The sequence below is a fragment of the Callospermophilus lateralis genome, chromosome 17, assembly GCF_048772815.1.
Source record: "Callospermophilus lateralis isolate mCalLat2 chromosome 17, mCalLat2.hap1, whole genome shotgun sequence".
Lineage (NCBI taxonomy): Eukaryota > Metazoa > Chordata > Mammalia > Rodentia > Sciuridae > Callospermophilus > Callospermophilus lateralis.
The window spans coordinates 53,023,735-53,051,419 of NC_135321.1; the positions used below are offsets into that span (position 1 = coordinate 53,023,735).

General features: G+C 40.9%; 1 protein-coding gene across 2 annotated transcripts; it reads right to left on the bottom strand.

Moving 5' to 3' along the window:
* Positions 1 to 12,562: 12,562 nt before the first annotated feature.
* Positions 12,563 to 20,893, bottom strand: Zbtb14 (zinc finger and BTB domain containing 14). Of its 2 annotated transcripts, none has more exons than XM_076836952.2 (3): positions 20,698 to 20,893; positions 18,249 to 18,332; positions 12,563 to 16,667 (listed from the first exon to the last, which is right to left on the bottom strand). In XM_076836952.2, exons 2-3 carry the CDS (start codon positions 18,249 to 18,251, stop codon positions 15,324 to 15,326), a joined length of 1,347 nt encoding a protein of 448 aa, XP_076693067.1. In that variant the 5' UTR covers positions 18,252 to 18,332; positions 20,698 to 20,893; the 3' UTR covers positions 12,563 to 15,323. The 2 variants fall into 2 exon arrangements, with proteins under 2 accessions (XP_076693067.1, XP_076693068.1); XM_076836953.2 differs by lacking the exon at positions 20,698 to 20,893 and adding an exon at positions 18,842 to 18,910.
* Positions 20,894 to 27,685: the final 6,792 nt, after the last annotated feature.

Consider the following 27,685-nt stretch of genomic DNA (forward strand, 5'->3'; position numbering starts at 1 on the left):
GCTTGCATCTCCTTTGAATCTTGTGTCAGCAAATTCAATACTACAATCATGTGTTGCTTTGTTTCCAAACTCGACAGACTGTAGATTTACAACTCAGCTCAGAATTTGGAAGTTCTCATGTTATTCTAGTTTAAAGGGAAGGCATTAAAACTTCAGATTTACTGGTTGACTCTATGGGTTACAACTGATAGACAGGCCTAAGAGATTTCTGCCAATATTAAGATCTTATAGATTCTTAAGAAATTTCATATTGAAATAGTTATTAGGACTTCTGGCTATAAGTGACTCATGAATATAGAGAGATATTTTACTACCCAAAACTGCTATTCAATAACAATAAAGGGGTTTTTTCAAAAAATATCTTCCAGAAGGTGTAAAGTAGGTCTCTAGATTTGTGGTCAGCTAAAGGGAGATGTAAAAACCAGAGCTATAGTAACTAAGTGCACAGTGTGGAGCAATGATATTTCTCAGCTTTCTTCTTCAGATTCCAAGATCCTGTCCGGAAGAAATTCTCCCCAAAACAGGAGATTTGAAAAAAGTCTTTGCAGCATTTGATCATCTTAAGAAGGACCTAAAGATGCTCACACTAGGTGTTAACCAAGTGTCCTAGACAGATCACTGGAGAGTTAAACCCACAATTACAAGACCCTTCCACAGGCTCAGGAATTTCCATAAACTCTCAAGTCCACCTTTAGAAATTCAATGACAAACAAATATTACCAGTCATCCCAAAACAACCCTCTGACATGAAGATGGAGACCAAGACAAATAACTAACAAATAAATAGAAAAAAAATAATTTGGAAGAAATAGATGACTGATGAAAACAGAAGAACATTCAAAAAACAAATGCCCATGAGTACATTTAGAAAAATAAGATTTTACAACCATAAAACAGAACAGGATGTCATAAAAAAGGAGAATATAGAAGTTATTAAAAATAAACAGAGCTCATGAAAAATCAAAAGGATAGTCAACCAATAACCAATGCCAAATGATTTAGATAAAAAATAATAATGGGGCTGGGGCTGTAGCTCAGTGGTAGAGCACTCACTTCACACGTATGAGGCACTGGATTTGATCCTCAGCACCACATAAAAATAAATGAATAAAGACATTGTGTCCATCTACAACTAAAAAAAAATTTAAAAATAAAAAAAAAAATAATGGTAGCTTTGGCTTATATCCCATAGAATAAAATAAATATCTACCTGTTCTGGTGTGAATAGCTGACTATGCAAATAATTATTATAAAAGAATTCAACTTCATACATCTATTTTTAAAAAATGAGAAAATAAGAAATTGGAAATGGCAGATTTGAGGAAGGCTGCATTTGCAGTTGCTCTGTGGCTAAGGATTCAGGCAGCAGGAGAACGGCTTGTCAATGAGGTGAGTTAAAGAGGGAATTTCCTGAAATTCAATATTGGATGTGCAGAATTTCCGCTGCAATGAATAAAGAGCAAGAAAGAGTACAAGTCAGTGGTGGCAGTGTCAAACACTGCTGGTTCACCATGGAGGGGAGGGATAACACAGAGAGAAACACGAAGGACAAATTTGGCCCAGAAAAAAACTGTAGATCAGAGAAGCAGCCTGAACTTAGCTGACCCAGAAACTGCACAGAGATCTAGTGTCTGAAAAGTGCTCTGTGTTTCTTGACCGGAGATGGAGAGCTGAGGCAGGAGTCATCTTAGGAGGCCAGGGCTGCGGCTGCTGCTGTGGAGCCAGATCACAGCAGACGTTGCCATACTGTCCCAGCAAGCACCTATCATGATAGGTGAAAGGTTTTTTTTTTCCACTGAGGAGGTCAAAACAATTAATGAGAATAGATGGTCACTGCCTATTCCTAACTGTCCTTCTTTCTATTTCTTCGTTTTGAGGGGGTCGGGGAGGTGCTTTGTGCATGTGAAGATGGGTGAAGCACCGTGTTTTGTCTAACCTTTCTTCTTTTTGTGTTGCTAACTGAGAAACCATCTGGAGTGGCCCGAATTTGAAGCTGGTTGAAATAGCTCTCAGTTTCCCTTCTTACCAGTAGAAGGTAGAACAGAATGGGACATACTGCCGTTTGGAATTTTGTCTAGACAGACCAGATGGATGCACTCCCAGGGTGAGACTGCACTGAAGAGAGTTCTGATGGCTGGGAGAGTTCTGATTAGTTAGATCTAATCAGGCCTTAGGGACTTATCTTTAAGTGGCATCTGCTCTGGAGAGATTAGAGCAATACACCCTTAGGGCCAGGCAGATGCTGGTCTCTGCTGGTAGTCTGGATCTCAGGAAACTTCCAAGAATTCTACTCACAGCCAACTTTTCAACATGCTTTGCACTGGTCCTTCCTGGGCTCAGTCCCTAGGTGTATTCACACCTGCCGGTTCAGTTTCCCAAGCCTCTTCAGCAGGTGCCATGAGCCACCAGTGTCAAAGGGAGAGCAAGTTGCACTCTCTTCTATATTTATGACCTGAATTCCCCCGTGTACAATCTTCTCTGTGCGGGTTTCACTCATGTTCTTCCAGGTACACCCTAGAGAACCTTCAAAATAAGAGAAAATCTCCGCAAGCTACTCTTCTGACAGAGGATCCAGAATACATAAAGAACTCAAAAAACTTAACACATACCCCCAACAACTCAATTAATAAATGGGCAACTGAACTAAAGAGATATTTCTCAAAAGAAATACAAATGGCAAAAAAATCCAATATCATTAGTAATTAGAGAAATGCGAATCAAAACTACACTGAGATTTCATCTCATTTGTTAAAATGGCAGCCATCAAAACATAAACAATAAATGCTGGAGAGGATGTGGAGAAAAAGGAACACTTTCAAACTATTGGTGGAATTGTAAATAGTAGAACCACTGTGGAAATCAGTATGGAGTTTCCTCAAAAGATTAGGAATGGATTCACCATATGACTCAGCTATACCATTCTTCAGAATTGATCTTAAAGAAGTCAATGTACTATGGTGTTACATGCATACCCATGTTTATATTATAGCAGCACAATTCACAATAGCCAAACTATAGAACTAGACTAGGTGTCCATCAACACATGAATGGATAAAGAAAATGTGGTACACATACACAATGGAGTTTTATTCAGCCATAAAGAATGAAATTATATCATTTGTAGGAAAATGGATAGAACTTGAGAACATTATATTAAGCAAAATAAGCCAGATTTAGAAAGTCAAGGGTCATATGTTTTATATGTGGAAGCTAGAGAGGAAAAAAAGAAAAGAAATATTGGGGGGAATTGCATGGAAAATCAAAGAGAGATCAGTAGAATAAAGAGATCAGGGGGAAGGAGGAGAAGAGGGAAGGGAAGGGGAAATATTGGGGAATGATATTGGCCAAATTATATGGTTATATTGTGTGCATGAACAAACATGTATAGAAGACAATAAAGTAAGTAATAAAATATTCAGAGGACCAGTCTAGGAAAACTGGAGAAAGGGAAAACAAAAACGAGGAAGTCATAAATGAATTAATTCAAGAAAACGTTCTAAAATTTAGGAACATGTTTTCCAGATTGAAAGGAATCACCAGTTTCTGGTGTAAAAACCCAAACCAAGAAACATATTTCAGAATGTGGGGAAGAATAGAAGTGAGAATATTCCTCAAATTTTTTTACTTAATTATTTTTTTGTTTATCTTTTCCCATCCCATGTATTGCAATTTTATTTTTAAGAGATGGGGTCTCTATGTTGCTCAGCCTGGCCCCAAATTCATGGGGATTCTGGCAATCTTCTTGCTTCTGCCTCCACAGTAACTGAGACCACCACATCTGGTTTTCTTCAAGCTTTAAAGAAAGAACCATTTATAGTTTACAGATAAAGTTTGAGAAATCAGAATGTCTTCAGACTTCTCAAGATATTTTCAAAAATTTGAAGATAGATTATACATTTAAAAAACTTGGTACTGGAGCTTAAACCCAGGGGTGCTTAAACGTTGAGCTACATCCCCAGTCCTTTTTATTTTGAGACAGGGTCTTGCTAAGCTTCTGACATTGGCCTTGAATTTGCTATCCTCCTGTTTCAGACTCCCGAGCTATTGGGATTACAGGCAAGTGCCACTGTGCCCGACAGATTATACATTTTTATTTATTTATTTTTTTGGTACCAAGGATTGAACTCAGAGGCACTCTTGAGTCACATCCCCAGCCCTATTTTGTATTTTATTTAGAGACAGGGTCTCACTGAGTTGCTTAGCACCTTGCCATCCTTGAGGCTGGCTTTGAACTCGTGATTCTCCTGTTTCAGCCTCTGGAACCTCTGGGATTACAGGTGTGCACCACTGTGCTCAGATAGATTATACATTTTTAATACCTACATTTATTTAAATTTTCATCCTGAAAGAAGACGTGAGATTTTTAGAGAAGTAATCAAAGATATTATTATTTATAGCAATAACTATGCCCAATGTCCTCTATGTGGTGACAGCAACATGCCATCTTGCACACTGGAAGTCTTCCTAAACTATGAATCTGGGGAGTTACAGGTCACCAACTGCCTTTTTCCTACCTGAGAGACACAGAAAAACCTTTGTTCTACAGTCATTAACAATCCTTCGGGATGTAAATGACTGGTTCTGGGGCTGGGTGGTTTGGTTTGTCTTTGAAATTCAAATGCCTACAGAGATAAGGCTCTATACCATGCAGTTATGGATAGTTTCTTAATCCAGGTGCCATTAAAAGTTCCCAGGAAGCCCTCATGGTACAGAAACATGACATTCTTCATTTCCTGATAGATTATTTTCCAATCTAGAATTCTATCCCCAGTGAAACCATCAAATAAGTGCCAAACTTAAAAGGACCTGAAAAAGTGCAGCTTTCATTCCCTCTTCAGATGGAGGATGTGCTTCTCCACCAAAGCAAGGGCGTGAGTCAAGAACAGCCTGGGACCAGAAAGGGGAACACAACTCAGGAATGGAGCTCTAGGATCAAGCAAAGGAAAGCCCTGAGTAACTTCAGTGCCCAGGATTCTCTCAGATAAGAGTTCCTTCAAAAAGTTGCAAGAGAATATTGCACCCTTCTAACATAATGACTGGAGAGATTTAGGAGGAGAATTTAAGGTAGCATCAGTGCTGTTCACAGAGAAACTTCAACAAACAAAAATCACTAGCTGTAGGGAAACAATTTTGCTAGCAAGAAAAAGAAATGATAGTACGCTAGGTAGCTAGTTGGAATATATTTATGTAATCACAACAATGTAAACCATAAATTTGGATTTAACAAAACTATATTAGAAACATAAAAGGAATGCAAATGTGATATGTAGGAGATGTATAGGAGGAAAAGATGGCCATAGGAATAAGTCGACAGATTGAAGTTTAAACCTAAAAAATAAAGGAAAATCAATATCCGCTTTTACTTACAGAAATAGAAGGAATCACCAAATTTGGTAACTAAAATAGCTGAAATGAAGGAGTTTAATCTTTGCCACATAAAGAGTTAGTCTCCAATTCCTAGTAAACTTATTTTCCTCAAGATAAACATTATAATTCTTTTTCATAGAGTGCTTTTTCCAAAGAATTTTCCCATCTTTCTACCTTTCTATTCATCCTCTATAAGAGTAAGATAAAACTTGAACTCTAAGGAGTGACCTATTTTATTTTGAGGCCATGGGATTTGACCTAAAATAATAATGTAAAGCATTAAGCAGCAGTTTTTCCCTTTCTCTTTAGTGGGGAAGGAGGTAAGGTGAGGAGCAGGTCTTGGGGGAGGGAGAGGTACATAGAAAGACCAGAACACTATTCATGTGACTGATAAAAAAGAAATAATCTGTGACTATGTGTAATACCTTCCAGCTCTGGAATGTTTTCCAAAACCTCAGGTCTTATTAAATCCAAAAAGAGGCACAGAGCAAATGGCAGATTCTGACCATAGAGACAATTTCTTCATGTGGAAAGGGATTACAGAAGAAAAGATCAAAGAAGACAACAGTGAAAATATTTGCATGGGGGAAAAAGGAGAAGACTTTAGATTCAGGCTGGGGAAGGAAGAGAAGAAGCTGCTCAAAAAGAGAGAAGCAAGATAAACAGATTTGGGATTTTTTTTTTTTTTAATTTTTAGGGGTGGGGGTTACCCGGGACTGAACTCAGGGGCACTCAACCACTTGAGCCACATTCTCAGTCCTATTTTGTATTTTATTTAGAGACAGGGTCTCCCTGAGTTGCTTGCCACCTCGTTTTTGCAGAGGCTGGCTTTGAACTCATGATCCTTCTGCCTCAGCCTCCAGAATTGCTGGAATTATAGGCAAGCACCACCGTGCCCAGTGTAAACACAGATTTTTAAGTGCTATTTTGCACTTTATTCCCCTGCTGACAATACCCAAGAAAGCTTCAGTGAAGATCCACATTATGTTTCAATACTTTTTATACTTCTTCTAACCTAGATGCCCTTTAATAGATGAATAGATTAAGAAAAACTGTGGTATATATACACAATGGAATATTACTCAGCAATAAAAGAGAATAAAATTATGGCATTTGCAGGTAAATGGATGGAGTTAGAGAATATTATGCTAAGTGAAGTTAGCCAATCCCAAATAACCAAAGGCCAAATGTTTTCTCTGATAAATGGATGCTAATCCATAAGGGCGGGGTGGCATGGGATGAGTAGAGGAATTTTGGATTGGGGCTAAAGGGGAGGGGGCTTGGGGATAGGAAACATGGTGGAATGAGAAGGTCATCATTACCCTAGGTACATGTATGATTGCACGAATGGTGTGACCACAATTTGTGTACAACCAGAGATGTAAAAAATTGTGCTCCATTTGTGTACAATGAATAGAAGAGCATTCCGCTGTCATGTATAACTGATTAGAATAAATTACTTAACTTAAAAAACGATTTACACTTCTTTTGGATGCATCTCCAAAAGCTGAGAATGACCTTAAAATAGGAGCAGGAACGCCCAGATTTACTTTGATGACATCAAGTGTAGTTTGAATTGTTTTGCTAAGAGCTGTAACAGTGTGGAATCATCTACATTCTTTCCATTTGGCAGTTCTGGAACTGCCAAAGTTCTGAAAATCTTGATCTGTGATCACCTTTACAAGTTAGAAGGCAAGAAAACTTCAAGTCATTAAATTAAAAATGCCTTAAAGTTATTAACCCAACTAACTAAATAATTACAGAATAACAGGCTTAAATCCTGAAATAACCTTGAAGACCCTCTAATATAATCTAATAAAATCCCTTCCTTCAAGCCAAAGAAATGGATCAGGGGGATGAAATCAGTTGCTCATAGTTCATATGGCAAGTTAAAGGCTAAGAAAAGACTTGAAATCCAGATGTTCCATCTTTTCATTGGTTGAAAATAACAGTAAAATTAGTGTCTGCCATGTGTATCAGTCTGTTTTCTGTGGGCAAAAGCAATATTAGGGACAAAATTATCAAGAGGCATATTTTTTTATCTTGTTTCTGGATGTTCAAGGTTGAGGGTCTTCATGTCGTAATGTCTTACAGTTAGAGTCCCAGGATGGCACAGAGTACCACACAGCAATAGACAGAGAGACAGAGGCAGAGGCAGAGGCAGACAGAGATTCTGCCACCAGAATCCAACCTTCAATCACCGGTGCTCACCCTAATGACATTATCTAAATCTAATCACATTTTAAAGACCTCCCTGCCACACACACCCCTAGAGACATCATAGTGGGATTTTTACCCTTTAGTTGGTTATGAAATGTCCCTCAAATGCCCATGTGGTAAAAGGCCTGATCCCCAGTCCATGTACCATCAGGAAGTGACAGATCCTTTAGGAAGTGGTGCCTAGTGAAGGAAGTCAGGTCACTGGGGCCATGCTGAAGTGGGTATCGTTACTCTAGCCCTTCTTCTCTTTGCTTCTGGTTGCCATGAGGTGAACAGGCCTCTCCACAGAACCCTCCTGTCATGATGTACTGGGTTGCCACATACCCAAAGCAATAGGGACAAGGGACCATGGACTGACTATTCCAAAATTGTGAGCCAAAATAAACCTCTCATCTGTTTTAGTAGGTTACTTCAGGTATTTTATCAGAGTAAAGGAAAGCTAACACACTTAACACCTCATAAAGGGGATTGGATATGGGACACGATCAAACCGTATCACCATGCGTAAGAACTTTCCACAGATTATCTCACTTAATTCTCAGACTATTGTCCCACCTTACAAATGAGAAAAGTAAAATTCAAGAAGTAATCTAATATCTTGCCCAAAATTTTAGATTCAGAATACACTCCCTAACTACAGATTTGGTTGCTATGGAACAAGGGTAGAATAAATACTGGATGGTAACAAGTAAATAGTCATACATGATTAAAATATTAAAAAACCCAACAAATTTAGGAACTCAGGAGTTTTAAATCTAATCTTTCAAATCTTAACTTCTATATGAGGAAATTTTAAAGAGCCCAAAGATAAATCTCATACTAAATGAATAGACCCTATACACACTTATTATCTATGTCAGGCTTCTTGTAATTCAGACAAATAGAATCAAAGAATCTAGGTTTGAGTTGTGTGTGTGTGTGTGTGTGGTGTGTAAAATGAAGTCATCCTTTACCTCATCACACTGTGGATTAATTAAACTACTTATGTACCATTCTACCATAACTCACAGATGTTTGGAAAAATATGATTAATTATATAGTACCTAAAATTAATTCACCTCTACTGTTTTTCATTCTTTTTCTCAGCCCCACAGTTTATGATAGGGTATCTAGACTATTAAACAAAATCTTATTTACATGAATGCGTACTGATCCAGTAGCCTTCCAATTGGGTTCATATTTCCTGTTTCATGCTGGCTGGAAAGTTACAGAAAGAACAGACTAGCCCAAACATTTCCAGACTTAGAAGGAACAGTAGATAGGGGCTGGGGTTATGGCTCAGCGGTAGAGCGCTTGCCTAGCACGTGCAGGGCCCTAGGTTCTTTCCTCAGCACCACATAAAATAAAATAAAATAAAATAAAATAAATGTATTATGTCCAACTACAACTAAAAAAATGTTTTTTTAAAAAAGAAGGAACAGCACCTATACATACCCTCATTTAATTAAATATATAGCCCAAGATTGAACTGTGATTAGGTTCTCCAAATATTATACTTCTGTCATTCTATTTGAGTTCAGTAATATTTTAAATTGATTATATCTGATTTTAAAGTCAAATTTCTTATCTATGACTTATGGAAGAAAGGTGAATTTATCTTTTACAATAAGCAACAGTGGTGTAATCTGGGCAGGGAATCACCATTTGCATTTTGGCTGATGAAATTTAGAAAGATTATGCAACCAGGCCAACTAGTAATGGAGCTTGCTAGTTAATAGTGGAGGTGAAACCTGAATCCAAGTTTCCTAACACCTTCCAGGGATAGAAGGAAATCAAAGACAAGAGAAACAGGTGGAAACCATTTAACATGGATGACCATTTTCACAGTTTCTTTTGGCCTTGGGTCTTTCGGGGTCACCTGGGCTCACTGTATAATGGAACATATGAAATTAATTGGTAACTTTGCTGTTACACCGCAATCATCCATGACATTCTATCTGCAGATTTTCATATTTGGGGACAGGGTCTTGATCTGAAGCAAGGTAAAACAAAATTGGTTTACCATCTAGTTTCTTACATGAGATATTCTTGTAGAAATCAAAATATTAGGGCCAATTCAGAATAGAAACCTAGGGGCAGCTGTTTGCATAAATGTCTCTCTCTCCATCCCTTTGTACTACCTGCCTATCATCAGACGGAGGTCACTCAGAACACACACTCAGATACTCCTTTTCTAGTGTGAGGCTGAACAAGGGTGACTAAGGGCACAGGCTCTGGGGTCAGAGATGGACTTGTTCTCCTGTCCCGGCTCTGGGAAGGGCTCTACATTGGGCAGGATTTCCAATTTTGAACTTGATGTCTTTATCATTAATGAGTACCTCTGAGTTGTCACAAAACATAAAAAGAGATTGTGTATACAGTGCCTGACGTCTGGTAAATGTTCAACACACACATACTAGGTTTGATCAAAATTGATCCCTTGACTATCTCCAGTGACAGGTTCAAAGTGAGAAGTGAAAGCAAACAAAAGGCAGCAGTGACCTTAAAGAATCACCCATGTCTGTCCTTACTGAAAATAAAAAAAAGGACTATGTTCCAAGTATAGCATAGGGAGCTTTCATAGAACTCTGTCAAACTGACAGGCAGCCCAGATGTCCACCTTTTCAGATTCCCATGAGTTTATTTGCTATGCCAACCTAAACACATTGCTATCTTTGACTGGCAGTGGGCACAAACTGACTCTTTGCTCTCAGCCACTGGCGAGCAGACTCACTCCTGATGCATCTTCCCTTCAAATTTTCTGAGTTACGAATGCTCTGGTCAAAGCTGCTGGCACCCCAGGTTATCTATCATTTTTCACTCCTCTATTTTTCACTTGCATCAGTATCTTTCTTGATGCCAAGTTCCACTATTTTAAAAGAAATAAACCTTAGTCTCCCATTACCATTCTTCTTCCTGAAATTTAGTATCAATGAAGAAAACTAAGAATCATTTTATGGAAATATTTAATAAATATATTTTCTCAGTACACATTCAAAAATTCCACTTGAGAATGGTGTATTTTGGTACCACTAAATCTCATGACAATGTATGAAACACCCTTAATTACTTTCTAAGATGTGTTCCTTTAACTGGACTAAAATACCACATATTTTAAAAAATAAGTATTCTGCACATTTATGATCAATTATTATTTGTAAACATTTGTAAAATTCAGAAAGGTAAGTGTTCTTTCCAGGACAATAAGCTCCAGGAGGGCAGGAATGGAGTTGTTCTTGTTCACTGTTGCATTCCCAGCACCCAGTCCAAGGCCAGACAAGTACAAGGCATTCTATGAGAATTTGTTAACTCACACACTTTAACCTTACTCTATACACTTTTGTGTAAAAATTAATAGAACTATCCTCTTAAAAGCAAAGTGTTGTAGCAAACTGTTATTCTGAAACCAAAAGGAAAAAAAGAATTCTAGGGTAGTAGTCTAAGCACTTTGGAGAAAGCAACAGACTATCCTGGAATTTATACAAACCAGAAAGGCAAAGTCTGGGTGTAGCCTGAAATACATCATTTAGAAAAGCATAATATAAAAATATTTTCTAAATGCATGACTCCATGTATGAGACTCAAAAGATGGCTCTCAAAATTGCAATGCTGGCTCTGCCAACATGTTCCCCAAGAAAAGCAGGAAACCATCCAGAGACCGGTGTTAACTCTTGACTACATTCCAATGACCTACTTAAAAATGGACAAATGATGAAAGACTAAGATGAATACACATATTTTAGAACAAAGCTGTAAATGGGTTGAAGCTTACAGAAATGCTAAGATAAACAGCTTCTGTAGACGTTTTCAGTTAAGACGATTTTAAAAAGTTGAGTCTACAATTCAGGACCAGTGATTATAGAACTGACAGATGCCAAAGGCAAAGAGAATTAAGAACAGCAGGGAACATTTATGGAGCACCTAGAGCAGCAAATGCTGGGCTAAACGATTTGTATTTCTATCCTCACAGCAGATGAGGTTAAAAACCCCTGTATCTACTTTAGAGAAGATGAAATCAAGGCTCAGGACAATGAAAACTTGTCTATGTCTATACATTAACTGATAAGTACAAATGATCAAAACCCAAGTTCGACTAGAAAAATCTTTCCATTAATCCACAATTCCTCCTTGTTACACTTGAAAAAGTCAAATGAATGAATATTGGTAACTGAGAATCTTGAAAACATTGTGAAAATACAATAGCTGAAATCTGTTACAACTCAGATAAATTACATCTAGGGTCCTTGAGATGAAATCAGAATGGTAACCCTGAAGGGAACCATAACTAACAGATGAAGGGCAGAGGCCACTGTCAGTTTTTAAAGGAATCATAGGACAAGAATGAGAAGGGGTACATATACACTGTTAGCCAGCAGTCAAGTCTCTTCTGCCCTTGTATTACCAGAATCCTGCCCAGTGGCTCATGAAGGATGCTCAGGAGATGTTGACTCATTATTATCTTTAGATGCAGGATTAAAACCTTAAGTCATGCAGATGGAAGACTAAAACCCTATTTTGAATAATTTCATGGGGGGAGAAAGTTCCCAGTTATGAGGGAATATACAATAATCAAGACAGACTTGAGAGGAAAATGACACTTCTCCATTCTCCTTTTGGGAAGTCATGGTTCCCTGACTTTTACTATTCAAAACTCAATACTACAAGGCTTATAATTCTAGTTCAATTACACTTACAGTCTGTTCACAGCAGTTATCATCACTGACAATGTTACTACAAGAGAATGAATTCCAGGTTCCAAATGACTGAGTTACAGTATAATCCATTTAATTGGAAACTACATACACTTACATCATTTTCTCTCATTTCAATCTTTTCCTCCAACAAAACAGAAGTTAGTATCAAGTTCATTTGATAGCACTTCCGTAATTTCCAAACACTTTAAATTAATGAGTAAGTTAACAGAGGCAAAATACCTGCTGCAGTTTGGATTTTAAATGTTCTCCAAAAGTGCATCTGTTGGAGGCTTGGACTTCAGCTCATGACATTACTGGGTCATGGTGGAACTTTGCATGGGACCTAGTGTGAGGTCTTCAGGTCTTTGGGGGCATGCCCTTGAAGGGCATCTTCCTCTTCCTAGCTTTCTGGCCAGAGATAAGCAGCTTTGTTCTACCACATGTTCTTTTGATATGGCACCATGGGCCCAAAACAACTGGGCCAACTGATCATGGATTGAAACCGCCAAAACAAAACTTCTCATCAGTTGAACATCTCAGATGTTTCTGTAGTAACACAAAGCTAACACATTGCCCTTCAGTTAAACTTCCCCAAATCTCTTTCTTCATCAGTACCAGTACAATGCAAGTTGAGTACAAAAGTTAACATCAAGTTTATGGACATTCTCTTTATACAAACAGAAAAAGTAGCAGTGAAAAGGGAGTAATATTGACATTTAGAATTTCCCTTCCTCTCATGTATGTAGCAGATGCAGGGTGAGGACATTTCAGAATTAACTCCCTAATACGTTAGAGATACCCTTGAAGAATCTAACATGATGGTTTCACTATCCAGGAGATTATTACAGCCAGACGGATGTGAAGAAAGGCAGTTACTAACCAGGTCTCAGCAAGCAGAACAGCTGTCAGTTTAAGACTCTGCTGCCACTAAAAGAACACAAAGAAAACATGCACCCAAATACATACAGGAACCCAATACCAGTGGTAGAAATTGTAACAGAAATATATTTCTCATGCAAAATAGGCCAAATGACAAATACCTGCACAATACAAATAAAGATCTGAAAATTAAACTTTCTCTTTTGGGGGGTACTGCCATGATTCTGTGGTTTTAATGGGTGTCATTCCCATGAAACTTGCAATTCTATAAAACCATGATTAAGAGTATAGAAAGCATATTTTAGAAGAAACCTGGGTGTGTGAAAGATTGCTATGAAAAAAATGAAAACAGGAATGATAGAAGTATACTTTCTTTTATATACAAAAATGAAGGCCCAAAATATGGTTTGTTGAAGTAGCTATCAACAAGATGTTAAATTATTTTTCCTTTGCTTTGGTTAAAACAGCCTTGGAACAGCAGTCAGTTCCCCTTCTACTAACAGCATATAAACACAGTGACAGGACTACTTTTAGTACAGAATAAACAACTTTCAAGAAAAAAAATTAAATTAATTTTAAACTAAATTAAACATTTTTACCAATAAATAATTTCTTTTAAAGTAGCATCTTCATCCTACAATCTCGGGCAGAACATATACACCAATTTAAAAAATAAAGTTTCTCCCACAATAGTCATTACAGGTGTTAATGTAATAAGCTATTAAATGAAATTACTTTAATGTACTTAAAAAAAAATTCTAGCAACCAAACATGAATTTTAACAGTTGTCATTTTCTACAATTGTACATATTCTAAAATAATTGACTAATACTTTCTTACAGAACATAATTCAAACTATTGTTGGCATTTCAATATATTCCTAACGAAATGGTTAAAAGAACATTTAGTACACCAAATCTGAAACAGAATTTATAATTCTGATTTACAGCTAATAAAAGGCAATCAATTCCTATTTAAACTGTAACCAGTGATGAAATATACTTCAATAACAAACATTTGGTCTCACAATCTTTAATATTGGTTAAAAACAGTCTGATGTTTGTTGCTCATGGAAGTTACTTTAATCCAATGTGCAAAAAAAGGTGCAGCCATCTGCTTTTACTTGAAATACATAAGACCAACACTACTATTTACACTTAGAAGATTTTTAAATTTATTAATTTAAGCAAGCATATTGCATCTCTTTTATGGATAAATCATGTGCCACAGAGAGCCTAAAAGCTGGATGACATTCCATTAAGCCACACAAATGTTTCTTGTCCTAATTTTGAACCTAAATATAAATCCAATTTCAAAATCAATTAAGAATTATTTTGATCTAATAAGTCTTGGAATTGTTGCACATATGAAAACCTTGTCTCTGAGAGCTTTCACTCCTCTCACCACTGGTCTACTCCACAAACTCCTTTTGTTGCAGAAGGACAATGCCCCCAAAAGAGGAACCTGTGAAGCCAGCCCTAAGCACCAGCATCCTGTGCGTTCACAGGATGATGTAGTACGTACGACTACAGCTTTGGGGGTAGACATGGGGCAATGGAAATGGATGAAGAAACACTTCAGCAAAGCAATTATTACCTGCGCACAAAAACAATGTAAAACAGTGACAGAAAAAGTGAACAAACCAAATATAAATCTAATACCATTCTGCATTTCCAGAACTTGGTTTCACACTTGCGCAGTGTTCTTGGTCAATCACCCACCAGCATTTTCTGGGTCTGTATGAAGAACGTTTATTAAGTTATTCAAACTGCTGTTTTGACCATAAGTCACATGTGACTATGACAATTAAGAAATCAATTTACTCGATTATTACTCTGTGCAGTGCACTCACAACGCGAGTGTAGAGGATTAAAAATAGAACAGAAGTCTCTCACCTCTAAACTGGATACAGGAGTTCTCAAATTAAAATCATAAAAAAGAAGGGGAGGGGAGCTTACTGGCAACAATAGACACTAGACAGGACACTGAAATGGTTTGGTCAGAACTTAGGAACGTAATTTCCTTGACAAAGTTTTAAAAATACCTAACCAATCACTGCCTTATGTCCAGCAAGTACACTGCTCCATTCATTTCCATGAAAACATAATAACTGGCGTTCGCTGATCACGATCCATGTAGTCCCAGTCTCGGCTTCCCAGGCGTAGCACTCCGGTCCTGCCACCTCTAGCTACAGGCTATTGTCTCCAACTGCTGCTCGGCTTCTGCGGCCATGGCCGCGGCCTGCAACTGTTCAGTCTCGCTCTGGATGGCACTGGGGGTAACCTGCTTTCTCTCGCTGTGCATATTGTTCTCATGTCTCTTCAGATCCGATGCCTTGGCAAAGGCCTTGGTGCAGGAGCCACACACAAAGGGCTTTTCACCTCTGTGCCTCCTTTCATGGTCCTTAAGGTGGGACTTGTGTTTGAAGGCTTTGTCACACATGTGACATGCGAATGGTCTTTCGTTACTGTGAACTCTCTCATGCTTCTTTAAGTCTGGGGCACGAATGAATGATTTTCCACACACCTCACAACTGTAAGGCTTATACCCTGTGTGGATTTTTAGGTGTTCCTTCAGGTGGGCCTGGGTGGTGAACCCTTTTGTACACATTTCACATACAAATGGCCGGTCTGCGGTGTGAAGTTTCTCATGCTTCCTCAATCTGCCTTCATCAGAAAATGTCTTACCACATGCTTGACAGGCAATCTGCTCCCGATGGTGACCATAAAGTAAGTACTCAAACTTCATGTCACTGGTAGCAGTCCAGCCTGGTGTCTGTTCATCTTTTACCTCACTCATTCCATCATTAAATGTTAAGGCTTGAGGGGTCTGGGACCCCAAATCTTTGGACTCTGGGGTCTCCATGGATTCTACTTCCTGACCGTAGCAATTTACTTTTCGAACTTCCTCGCTCCCCAACTCTTTCAGAATTGCTTCCTGAACCCTGAGCGTAGTCGTAGGTGACTTGCCGTCCTCTTGACTTGGGGGGGTGCCTTCTACTGTGTCGTCTGAAGGACTGTCATCCTGATCCCCGATTTCTTCCACATCATCATCCTGAGCGTCAGCAGTATCTCCAATGGGGCGATTTATTTTGAGGCAATATTTACTCTTTGATTGGCCATTATTTTCATCAGGACTAGATACATCTCGCTTCTGAGAACAGAGTTTATCCAAAAATCTGATACCAAGAATCTGACCTGATGACATCATTAGGTTAACATCTTCCTTTTTCACGGAGATCTTTGCTGTGTACATGTAGTTCAGGACCTCTTCAAATATATCAGAACGAAGAAAATCTATCTCTATTACTGAAGAGCTATCTACCTCAAGCTTCTTGAAAAGCTTTTTAAAGTAGGTGCTGCAGGCGGCAAGAACACATCTGTGTGCTCTGAATTTCACATCTTCAACCACAATAGCAATATCACAAAATTCTCCTTCCAGGCGTTGTTCATTTAGTGTTTTCAGAAACAGAGTTTTATGATCATCGTCATTGTATTTAATGGTTTCAGACATACTGATGAAAAACTCCTATGAAAACATTTTTTAAAAAAGGAGTTTAGTAATCATGAATAACACTTCATAGAGAAAACACAGGCAGATTTTCATTTTATGACTGATTTTTGGAACCTAGCAATTTCAGAAAGTCAATGTTAGGGATTGCCCAAGAATAAGGGCAGAAAAGACTGATGCCAACTGAGGGATTTCCGTACCGTTTTCTGTTTATCTTCAGTGTACAAAATATTTGTCTACTTACAAGACCAATAGCAACCTTCACAAAATACATGCCAAGCATTATTCTAGGCACTTTATATATTTTAACTAAATTCATGTCCAAATAACCTTGACTTATTCTACAGCCATTTAGTGAAGAGCTAGGACTCAAATGCAGATAATTTAGCTTCAAAATCCATGCTTCTAGATAAGCAGAGGTAATCACAACTTAAGTGAACCTCAAAGTTTAAGAAACAGTTTGGAGGCAAGAATCCTGTAGACCTGTCTATAGAATCTACTCTAATATCACCCACACAGAAGAGTTTCTAAAATAACTTAAGAGCTCTCAGTGTAAAGTTTCCTTTTTCTTTACACAGAAGAGACAACCACTGACACAGAACTAGAAAGGGATGTCATTGCCAAAATACTCAGTGTTATCTTCTAGTTTTTCCATAACAGTTTTATGTCACTCCTAAATGAGGGTCAAGGTTTAATATGACCTAAGAGAAACAGATGACTTCTGGGAAAATAATGATGAGTGGCTTCATTCCCACTGGACACTAACTGCCATCCAAATAAAAGTATCATCAATATTGGATGCACAGGTTGAATCTGAACTGCTCTGAACCTGAAGTGCTCTGGATTTCAGATTTTTTAAATTCTTGCATACACATAATATGAGATATCTTGGGGTTATGACCCAAATCTAAACATGAAATTCATTTGTTTCACATATAACTAATATGCAGAGCCTAAAGGTATTTTTGTTTATTTATTTTTGAGTACTGGGGATTGAATCCAAGGGAACTGTATCATGAACTACATCCCCAGCCCTTTCTATTTTTTAAGACAGCGTCTAAGCTGTTTAAGGTCTCACCAAGTTGCTGAGGCTGGGCTTGAACCTCCTGCCTCAGCCTCCAGAGTTGCTGGGATTATCGGTGTGCACCACTATGCCCAGCTGAAAGTAATTTTATACAATAAATTTAATAATATTTTAAACAGAATTTCATGGTGTAGAATTTTCCACTGTGGCATCGTATCAGCACTCAAAAAAGTTTCAGATTTTCAAAATATTTTGAACTTCAGGTTTTTGAATTAGGGAAACTTGACCTGTACTTGCTAAGAATTTTGAGTTATTTTATAAGAAAAGAAACTTAGAATTAGCATGAAGGACCTCTGTCACCATGTTAAAGAACTAGTCTTTTAAAAATAATGTGTCCTATTTGTTCTCTTAAAAAAAAAAGTGTTTTATACTTCTATTCAACATAATATAAATGTGAGGAAAACACAATTTTCCCAGAGAAACAGACATGCTATATATAATCAGAATTGAAAAATGCATTTTACATCGAACACAAAAATGATTTTTTCAAGATTTAAATTCAAAGGTATAGTTACCATGAACAACTCAGGCAATTATCTTAATGCCTTAAACGCCAAAATCTTCAGATCAGAATAACTCTGATCAGGGTCACACCAGACCTACAGAGAAAAAAAAAACAAGAGTGAGGTAACATCTTTCTCTATTCTAAATTCTCAACTAAGAATGTTGTCAAAAATTGAGTTAAAAAATAAAAAAAACCCCTCCAATTCTTTTTGGGCCTCTTGTCCCACTTCACACTTGGAGTAGCAAAGTGGGTTATGAGTATCAGGCCCAGTTCTGAACAGATGTGGACTAGAATGGGTGAGGACTGGGCACAAGGGACATGGAGGGACTGTACACTGCAATAGGAAGGATGGGTTGGAGAACCGTTAAGGGATTACTCCTCATTAGCAAAGCCATGTCCACACTCGTACACATGTGGACCACTACACAGATGGCAAACTCCATAAGTAGCCTTTACCCCCATCATTTCCAGTTGCGTATGCAACCTTCTACATTTTCCTCTAGGCTTGTACAAACATATACATGCACTTATATAAAAAACAGACAAAGCTGTACAAGCACACATGTAGCATGGAAGGAAAGAGTAGCTGTTTTCTTTACACACCTGTGTGATATCGAGCACACTTGTCTTTAAGATTGAACTTGTGAAATCCTGGTATTTTATCTCTATCCCCACAGTCTCAAAGAAATTTAGCTTTTTAACTCTTAGCCGAAGAACTCTCTCCTGCACTCCAATCTTAAAAACCAAAACACTTTCTCTACTAAACCATGACCAAATAAACTGGTATAGTAGGAGCAAAGGACTTGAGCTGTAATACAGTCCCACAAAAAAAAAAAAAAAAAAAAAAAAAAAAAAACTGATGCAAACCTCTAACCTAAAGACCAAAATTCCCTCTATAGAAAACACTAAGCCAACTAGAATACTAGGGGGGTTTCTCATCTGCAGTGTGAAGGCTGGGCAAAATTATTTCTAAGGATGCTTCTTACTTGACCATTTTGCTCCCTGTTCTTTAGGGTCCCCAGGGACTACAGTCACCCCCGCCCCCCCAGAGAGAGGGCAGTCCAGGGAGAAGTTTCCTACCCTGTCACTTCCTACTGATGTAACTTCTGGGGCTTAGAAAATAAAAGTGCACGGGTCATATAGTGTCCATGTGTGTCCTGTGTGTGCGCATGTGTTTTCCTTTCGTGGCTAGTGTGTATTTGGCTGTCCCCCTCCTCAAGATCTCTTGAGGACCTGAAAGGAGAGACCATGTGTTCACTGGCTCATTTTTTTCTATAGAGATGTTCCAATTGCTAAGTTCAGATGAGTCAAACCGGAAGACAGCCATTGCCAGTATTTATGTGGGTAAGTGCAAGAAAAGATGTAGCCCCCAACTACACCTCCACAATAAAGCTGCCCCTATGCAACTGCTCCCCAAATCGCGAGCGCACAGAGTCGCCCGTATGGAGCAGGGAGTGGGGCTTCCCGCAAAGCCAAACTTACATAAGCAGCCGCAGCCCTACCCCTGAGTAGCTGCGACAATGGCTGCCGCACGATTTCAAAAAGGGGAGGAAGCAGGGAATAAAGCGCAAGATCCGAGGCGCTTTCAAAGCATGTCCAGCCCTCACTCTCATCTCTTTAGGCCCGGGACGTGGGGGAGTGAATAAAGCCTTTTGCATTCCTTCCCAAACAAAAGCTCCCGGCCTCAGAGGTGCCTAGTGAAAGCGTCACTTTCCCTTTCATAATCAGACTAGGGGCGCAGGCTGTCGGCCTGAGCTCCGAGCGCGGGAAGGAGGGCCCGCGGCGGCCCGGCGGCGCGACCAGCTCGGGAGCGGGCGTGCGGCCGACTCCGCAGCTCCGCGCCGCGCCCCGCTCCGCCCGCGAGCCCGGAGCTCGCGCCCCGCGCACTCCCCGGCCGGCTCGCGCCGGGCCCTCCCGCGCCCTCCCGTGGCCGGGGGCGGGGGCGGCGCGCGGCCGGCTTCCCGAGCTCCGCGGGCGCACCCGGGAGTGCGTGCGCGGGGGTCTCGGCCCCCTCCTCCGCAGGCGGCTGGGGGCGGCGCGGTGGGGCCCGCGGCTCCGAGGGGCGGCGCCGGGCGGGCTGCACTTGGCGCCAGGCTAGGGCCATCCCCACCCCCACAGCGGTGCACTGCGGCGGTGCGAGCGGGGGCGGCCATGAACTCGGCCGCCGAGCGCGCGCGCGGGGCCGCCACCGCCTGGCCGCTCCCCGAGCCCGCTCACCGGCCTGCGCGGCCCCCGAGCGCCCCATCCCCACGCCCAGCCCCGGCCCACGCCCGTCCCCGCTCGCACCGCGCCGCGCCGCCAGCGGCGCCGCACATCCTGGAGCTGGCTGGTGCCCCAGAGCTCGGCGGGAACGCGCTTCTTCAAGGCCGACCCGCTGCGCCAGCCGCCCGCTGCCCCCGCGTCCCCGCGCCCGCCTCGCGGATAGCCCCGGCCCCTTCCGCACCCCGGCCCGCGCTTACCTGCAGCCTGGCACAGCCACAGACACTCGCCGTGGGCTCCCCGCGTTCTTTAGCGCGCAGGCCGGGACGGAATGGACGCGGGGCGCGGGGGCACGGTGGGTGGCAGTGTTTTGGATTTTTTTTTTTTTTTTGGAGTTTGGGGAGGGGGCGGGGTGGGGGAAGTCGTGCACGTCCCTGATGGTAGCAGCCCTCCTCCTTGCACGAGCACAGAATGTCTAGCCAGCCGTGAACACCCCCACCGCCCCCCCCCTTCCCGTGCATGCGCGGTGCGGGCTGGGGGGAAGGCGCGCCGCCGGCTTGCGCAGGCACGGAACCGAGGAGGCCTCCAAGTGGGCGAGCAGAGAAAGGGTTAATCCGGGACCTTGCCGACGCTTTCGGTGGTGTCTACGGGGCCGCCCCCGGAGGCCCCTGGCCTGCGCACGCGCGCGCACGCGCGCGACTTGGAGCGCGCGGAGCCCGCGCGCGGGAGAAGGGGTGGGCGGGGAAGGGGCGGAGCTTCGCTGTTGAGAAGCGTATGCACGAGCGCAGCCCGCGAGCACCCGCCCCGCCTGGAGCTCCCGCCTTTTGCTAAGACTCCTGGGCTCCCGCCCGCGCCCTGCCTCTTCGCCGGGGACGCGGGAGCCAGCGCTCCCGTGCGTGTGCATGTGCGTGGGCCATTGCTGCCGCTGTGCGCGCGCGGGTCAAACATTACGGCTTCAGGGGTTGCCAGGGTTCCTGGGTGGGATCCCTGGACAACTTCGCTCTTCATTCATTCTGGCCGGTGTATGGATGAGCGCTTGCGGGCAAAGGGTTTCGATTGGCGTCGCTACCGCATCTTTTATAAGTGGTTGTTTGCAGAATGAATGAAAAAAGTGCCATCTTTGATTTGAAGTGTAAAGAGTGAACCCAATCACCCAAGAGAAAGGGATTACTTCTATAGCTCCGAATCAAGCCACGCCCGCTCATTTAGCAGGGTATTCTCAAAGAAAAATCATGCTGGCTGGAGGCGGTAGCCTTTCAGGAAGTCGTGGCCCTGGACTAGATTTCAGTTGAAGCTCCATTAGAGTTGGGGGTCAGCTCAGGGCACTGTCCTTAAATCTGTTCTGGAGAAGTTAAAGCTCCACTACTGGTTGGGCCTGTGCCTGGCCTGAGTACTTGGGATGTCCATTCAGCTCCGGGGTTTTCTGTCCACATTAGGAACGGGAAGTTGGATTGGAGCACTGCAGATGGCCTTTGAGTTGCTCTTTTATCACGATTTAATTGCAGAAACATGCATAATTTAATATATGAAATTAGAGCGGGACCTTCCTCTTGAGTTTGTATGCAAATTAAGATAATGCTTGTTAACAGGGTACATAAGTAAAAAAAAGAAATTATATTATGATTGCCTCCGGCCCATGTCCCTTGCTGGAGATAGAAATGGGGTTCTTCTCCGTGGTATGGGCTGGCTGAGAAATAAAAGCTAAGAGAAATAAAATGGTGAAAAACGACAGAACACAGAAAGTAGTTTCAGAAGCAGGGCCAGGACGGGCAAGCTGATCAGAGAGATCAGCTTCTAGACAAAATGGAGCCATGCCTGCTTTATTTATATAGGTAAACATCAATGAGATTTTATAGAATGTTCTTTTCCAAAAAAGGTTAAAGGTGGACTGTTCAGTTCCTAAGGGGTTATGCCTATCTCCAGAGCTACTGTGAGGAACCTTCCTAGCAGAGCGGAGGGAAAGATCACATGCATTGGGCAATCTATTGTGGGAGAGCCACCCAAAGATACCAATGCCAGACCTCTCTCTCCCTGGCTTCCATGCTGAGAGAAAATCCATGTATTTCATGGATGGCTTCCTGAAGTTGCCCATATTTTCTAAAGGAAATTCTGTATGCCCTTGGTTGATTTTGTAATGTCAACCGCATTGGTTTAACATTTCCCAAGGTGCTTTTATACACACTTTTTCCAGGGTTCACAATAGCATGTGAGCATGGGGTTTAGTGAATCTGTTGATGGAGACATGATAGAATAGAGGGGTTTTAGAGTTAGGCACATCCAATTCCAGTAGTGGTTGTTTAACTTTTTAAACCTCAATTTCTTATTATCTAAATGGAGATTTTTTTAAAAGAAAAAAAAAGGCACGTAATAATGCAGTTACAAGGATTGAGTGGAATAATACCAGGTAAGTGCTAGCACAAATATTAGCTCAAAAGTGTTAAAAGGACCTGCACCCACAGATGGTTGATTCCAGTGGGAGGGGCAGGCCCAGACCCAGAACATCTGTCTCCAGAGTTCATCTCATCATACTTGATCCCCCTGTGAATACTTGCTTGATTCTTGTTTGCATAGCATGTACACTTCAATTCTGTTTCTATTTATGGGGGAATAATAACAGTGTGTTATGGTATAGGGTTATGTCATCAAGCAATCAAGCCTGACATTGCAGTTACTGTCTGTGAACATGGCTAGCTCTCAGAAATGTTCATTACTTCTGGCCCCCCTTATATCACGCATGGAGATTTTTATTCATTCTGCTTTTGTTTATTATCCGCTTACTGTGTGAAGACAGTCTTTTTGCCTATGGCTAGGTTAAGTCTTCTCACGTATGATTAATCTGATGAAATTAGAATAATTCAGAAAACGTCAAGGTAGAATGACACACTCTTGACATGTTGATTTTGTATCAGTTATTCCTTACATTTATGTTTGGGTCACCCAGGCTCTGCCTGACTTTTTCTTGCTTGGTCATGAAGTTCATGGGGATGAATCTAAATTAAAGATACAACTCCATAGGAAGGAGGAGCAAGAGGTGGGAAAACAAAAGGCCTGACCCAGACTCTCTTCTGTGTTCCCACACTTAATCATGTATCTCCCAACACTCATGAGGTTCATAGGAAACATCAGCTGACAAGTGCCAACTTAGGGGAGTTAATCAGGATCAGAACCTTCCTCAAATAAGCATTTTTCCTCTCCTATAGACTGTCATCCTAGGTGGTAGTTAGGATCCAATAACTGCTGGGGGACACCTAGAGCATGTTGACCCTCACTGGGGATGTCCATGAGCTCTGGAGTGGAACCTGTTTCTAAGGATTGTGAAGCCTGGGCCTGTGGTGTGAAGTGTGAGGTGCTAGGGCCTGGAGTGTGTGCAAAGCAGCCCCCTAAAGATTCTTGGGGGCTCAGGAGGCTAAGGCAGGAGGATCGCAAGTTCAAAGCCAGCCTCAGCAAAAGTGAGGCGCTAAGCAACTCAGTGAGACCCTGTCTCTACATAAAATACAAAATAGGGCTGGGGATGTGGCTCAGTGGCCGAGTGACCCTGAGTTCAATCCCCAGTAACTCTACCCCCCCACCACCACCAAAAAGAAATTCTTGGAAATGTCAGGTCATTTGGGGTTCTCACAGAGGAGTGGAGTTGATTTCTCCTTCACAGCGACCCTGGACCCTCCTGATTGTTTTGACGGTGAAGCACTGGTAAATGAGAGTGGGCCAGTTCTGAGTAGAGGCTTTGAGAAGTAGCCTGTGTTCCACTGGTGTGCTGTGTGGTCTGCCTCCAGAGGAACACACACAGGTCACCACTTCCTCTTCAGCCTGGGCCCTTGAAGGCCAACAGATCTGAGAGAAGGAAGCCAGCCTGAAAGCCTACCTGAGCCGACCCCAAATTGGGGCAGACAACAGTTCACCCACAGACCCATGAGCGAGAAATAAAGGTTTGTTTTTTGAGTCGCTGGGAGGTCATGTTTTGTGCATCGTTATTGAGCAAAACCCAGTACACCTGCAGAATGAGATATGTCCCACCAATGTCATAAGCACCCATCCCCCACTCGCTGCTCTGAAATCCCGGGGTATGGCGAATGAACAAAAATAGATCCACACAGAGACAAAGATGTGCTCATTCAACAAACGATCACATAACGATTATACAATTGTACATGGTGATAAGTGCTTTTAAAAACATTGCATATGATGAAAAAGGAAGAGGAAGGACTAGTTTGATTGAGACATGAGGGAAAACTCCAAAAACACAGAAGACCTGTAGGGCCAGGGAGAGAAGGCCAAAGCGGGGAGGGATCGCATTTCAGGCAGATCTGGAAACAGGATCAAAGGAAGGAACTAGGTGTGTGTGACTCTTCAGAGGACAAAGTGACTGGAACACAATGGACATCAGATGGGCCCATAAGAACAACAGGGCCCAGCAGAGGGCCTCCCAGGGAACCGGCTGAGTTTTTTTATTAAGCACAAGAAAAACCATCAAAGGATCTCTGTTTAAAACTAAAATTTACTTGGGCAAATATATTAGTTTCCTAACCAGACTAAACTCAACATTCAGCACACAGATAAGACTTGCAGTTTCCCCACCTTTAAACACTGTTGTCTAATATACTGAAATTGGAAATTCTAAAAAAAAAAAAAAAAAAAAAAAAAAAGATTTGGAGTTTCAAATATCTTCAATAATGAGACCATTTACATAGAACTTCCACAGTTCATGTTATGGGGGGAACATTTTAAACTCCATCCTTTACTACCTAAAAGTAGAAAACTAACAGTTTACTAATGAAATTCACATAAAATGCTATATTAAGAAGTATAATATTGACAAAACTTCTTTTTTTACAATTGCATGATTATCACAGTGAAAATGAAAAGAGAGAAAAATCTAAATTACCTTAGCTTTTTCTGGATCATTAGAAGAGACTTATTAAATAACAATAAAAATGCTATATACTATCTGGGAATCAAATAAAAAGGAAAGAGGTTACTAGTAGATTCATTTGTATGGAATATACATCTATAAAATATTATCCTAAGGAATTATAATCCCATGGCATTTCCATTAGAGCCATCGTATATCCACTTACTAATATTCAAAAGAGAAAAAAATTCAAGCCTGTTTTAGAAAAAAGATCAAAATGTTATTGCGATGTTTTTGAATTATATTATTGGTATTAAAAACAAAAATACTATAGTAATTGTAATTCCTGCAAATTGAATGAAATGGAAACAATTTATATGATTCACATTTAAATAATCTATGGTTATAAAACATTATCCTAAGAAATAATTTCATCAAATTTCCATTTGAGCCATGAAACATTCTGTTAGTAGCAATAAAAGAGGAAAAATTTCAAAGTCACTGTATTAGAAAGGTAAAAAGACATCTTGCTACTGTTCTGTCTTCAGAAGTATCTTCATTGGAAAGTGATGTCTACTTAGAAGGTGGTTCACCTCTGTTTTCTGGTTGTGTGCACAGAAGATTGAATCCAGCACTTGGTATAAACTTTTCTTGTTGGCAATTTTGGGTGTATCAAGCCACCTTAATAGAGTGAATTGCTAGGGGGATTTGTTCTCAGTTTTAAAAGAGGAGAATAGGATATCTCCTTCTCTGGAACTCTTCTCTAGGACTCCTCAATAAGACTTGACCTCTGAAGGGAAAAAGCCTGGGCCATTTAGTGGGAAGCTTAAATCACAAGAAGATGAACATCTGTCAACAGGTACTTCTGGAGGAATTACTACATCAGAATTGAGTTGGCCACATGGAGGATCCTCTCCAGGGGTGCTCAACTGGTGGGGCATCTGATCTATGTTGGGGTCCAGATATGACTGCCCCTGTTTTTCTCTGTAACCTGGTCCTCCAGAGAATTCTCTTGGTCCTTTTGAGTTAACATCAGAGGAAACTGAACATTCTGTAAATCTTCTCTAATTACAATATTTGGTCACTCTTTTATAAATCTAATATTATTTCAAAACAACAACAACAACAAAAAGTTCCATGGAGATAATTTTCTCTGGATGTTTTTGAGATTTTTTCTTTGTCTTTAGTTTTTAGCATTTTGATAATGATGTTCTGGTTATGAGTTTCATGAGTTTATACTGTTTAGAGTTAACTGAGCTTCTAGAATCTTTCTCTAGATTTGGGAAGTTTCCAGCCTTTGTTTCTTCACATTGTTTTTTTTTTTTTTTTAATATCTTTATTTTTTAATTTTTATGTGGTGCTGAGGATCGAACCCAGGGCCTCACGCATGCCAGGCGAGCATGCTACCATTTGAGCCACATCCCCTGAAAAACCAACCTCTATCTCAGAGCAAAGCCTGTCCAAGGAAGGGACATGACCTTTGTCCTTGGAAAGACCCACAGAGCACTCCTAAGCACATTCCCACCCTGCTAGGTGGTTTATCTACAAATAACAGGAGAGATCTGCTGCGCCAGGTGTCCCTGACTCAGGCTAGGTGGAGACCCATAGTAACCCCCTAGCAGCCGCCAATCGGCATGAGACAGGAAAATACCTGGGATGTCAGATGACCTTCCCAGTAGTTTATGGTGGTTGATAACATGTTGGGAAACCATGTAATTCAGCATGAACACCCCTCTTGGCTTAAAACAATCAGTTCAAATAAATACCCCTTTTGTAGTAACCAATTACGCCTCCCCAACTTGTTCCCGCCAGTGAATGTACTAATCATGTTTTAGAGTTGTTATTTGATTTTCCCGCGGTGTGTGACGATTTGCTAAGAGATGCTATGATGTATGTGAAGTCCCTGTCTTCTCCAAAGAATATATAAAACTGCTGCAAACCCTGGGCTGGGGCCTCTCAGCTTCACCAGTTGCTGTGTGCACACGGAGGACCGAGCTAGCTCGCAATAAACACCTCTTTGCTGTTTACATCGATCTTGGTCTCTGGTGGTCTTTTGGGGGTCCCAAATTTGAGCATAACACCCCAGCCCCTCATCACATTGTTTTCAATATCACTCTCCTCTTCTGAGTTTCTAAAGGCTGAACAGTGGGATAAAAACAAAAAACAAAAAATGGGGCTGGAGTTGTGGCTCAGTGGTAGAGCACTTGCCTAGCACTGAGTTTGATTCTCAGCACCACATATAAATAAATTAATAAGATAAAGGTACATCAATATCTAAAAAAAAAAAAAAAAAAAAAAAAACTCTTGTAGGACCGTAAAACTTTTAATTGTTTTAAATCTTTTTTCTCTCGATTATTCAGATTTAATAATTTCTACTGATCCATCTACAATTTATTGAC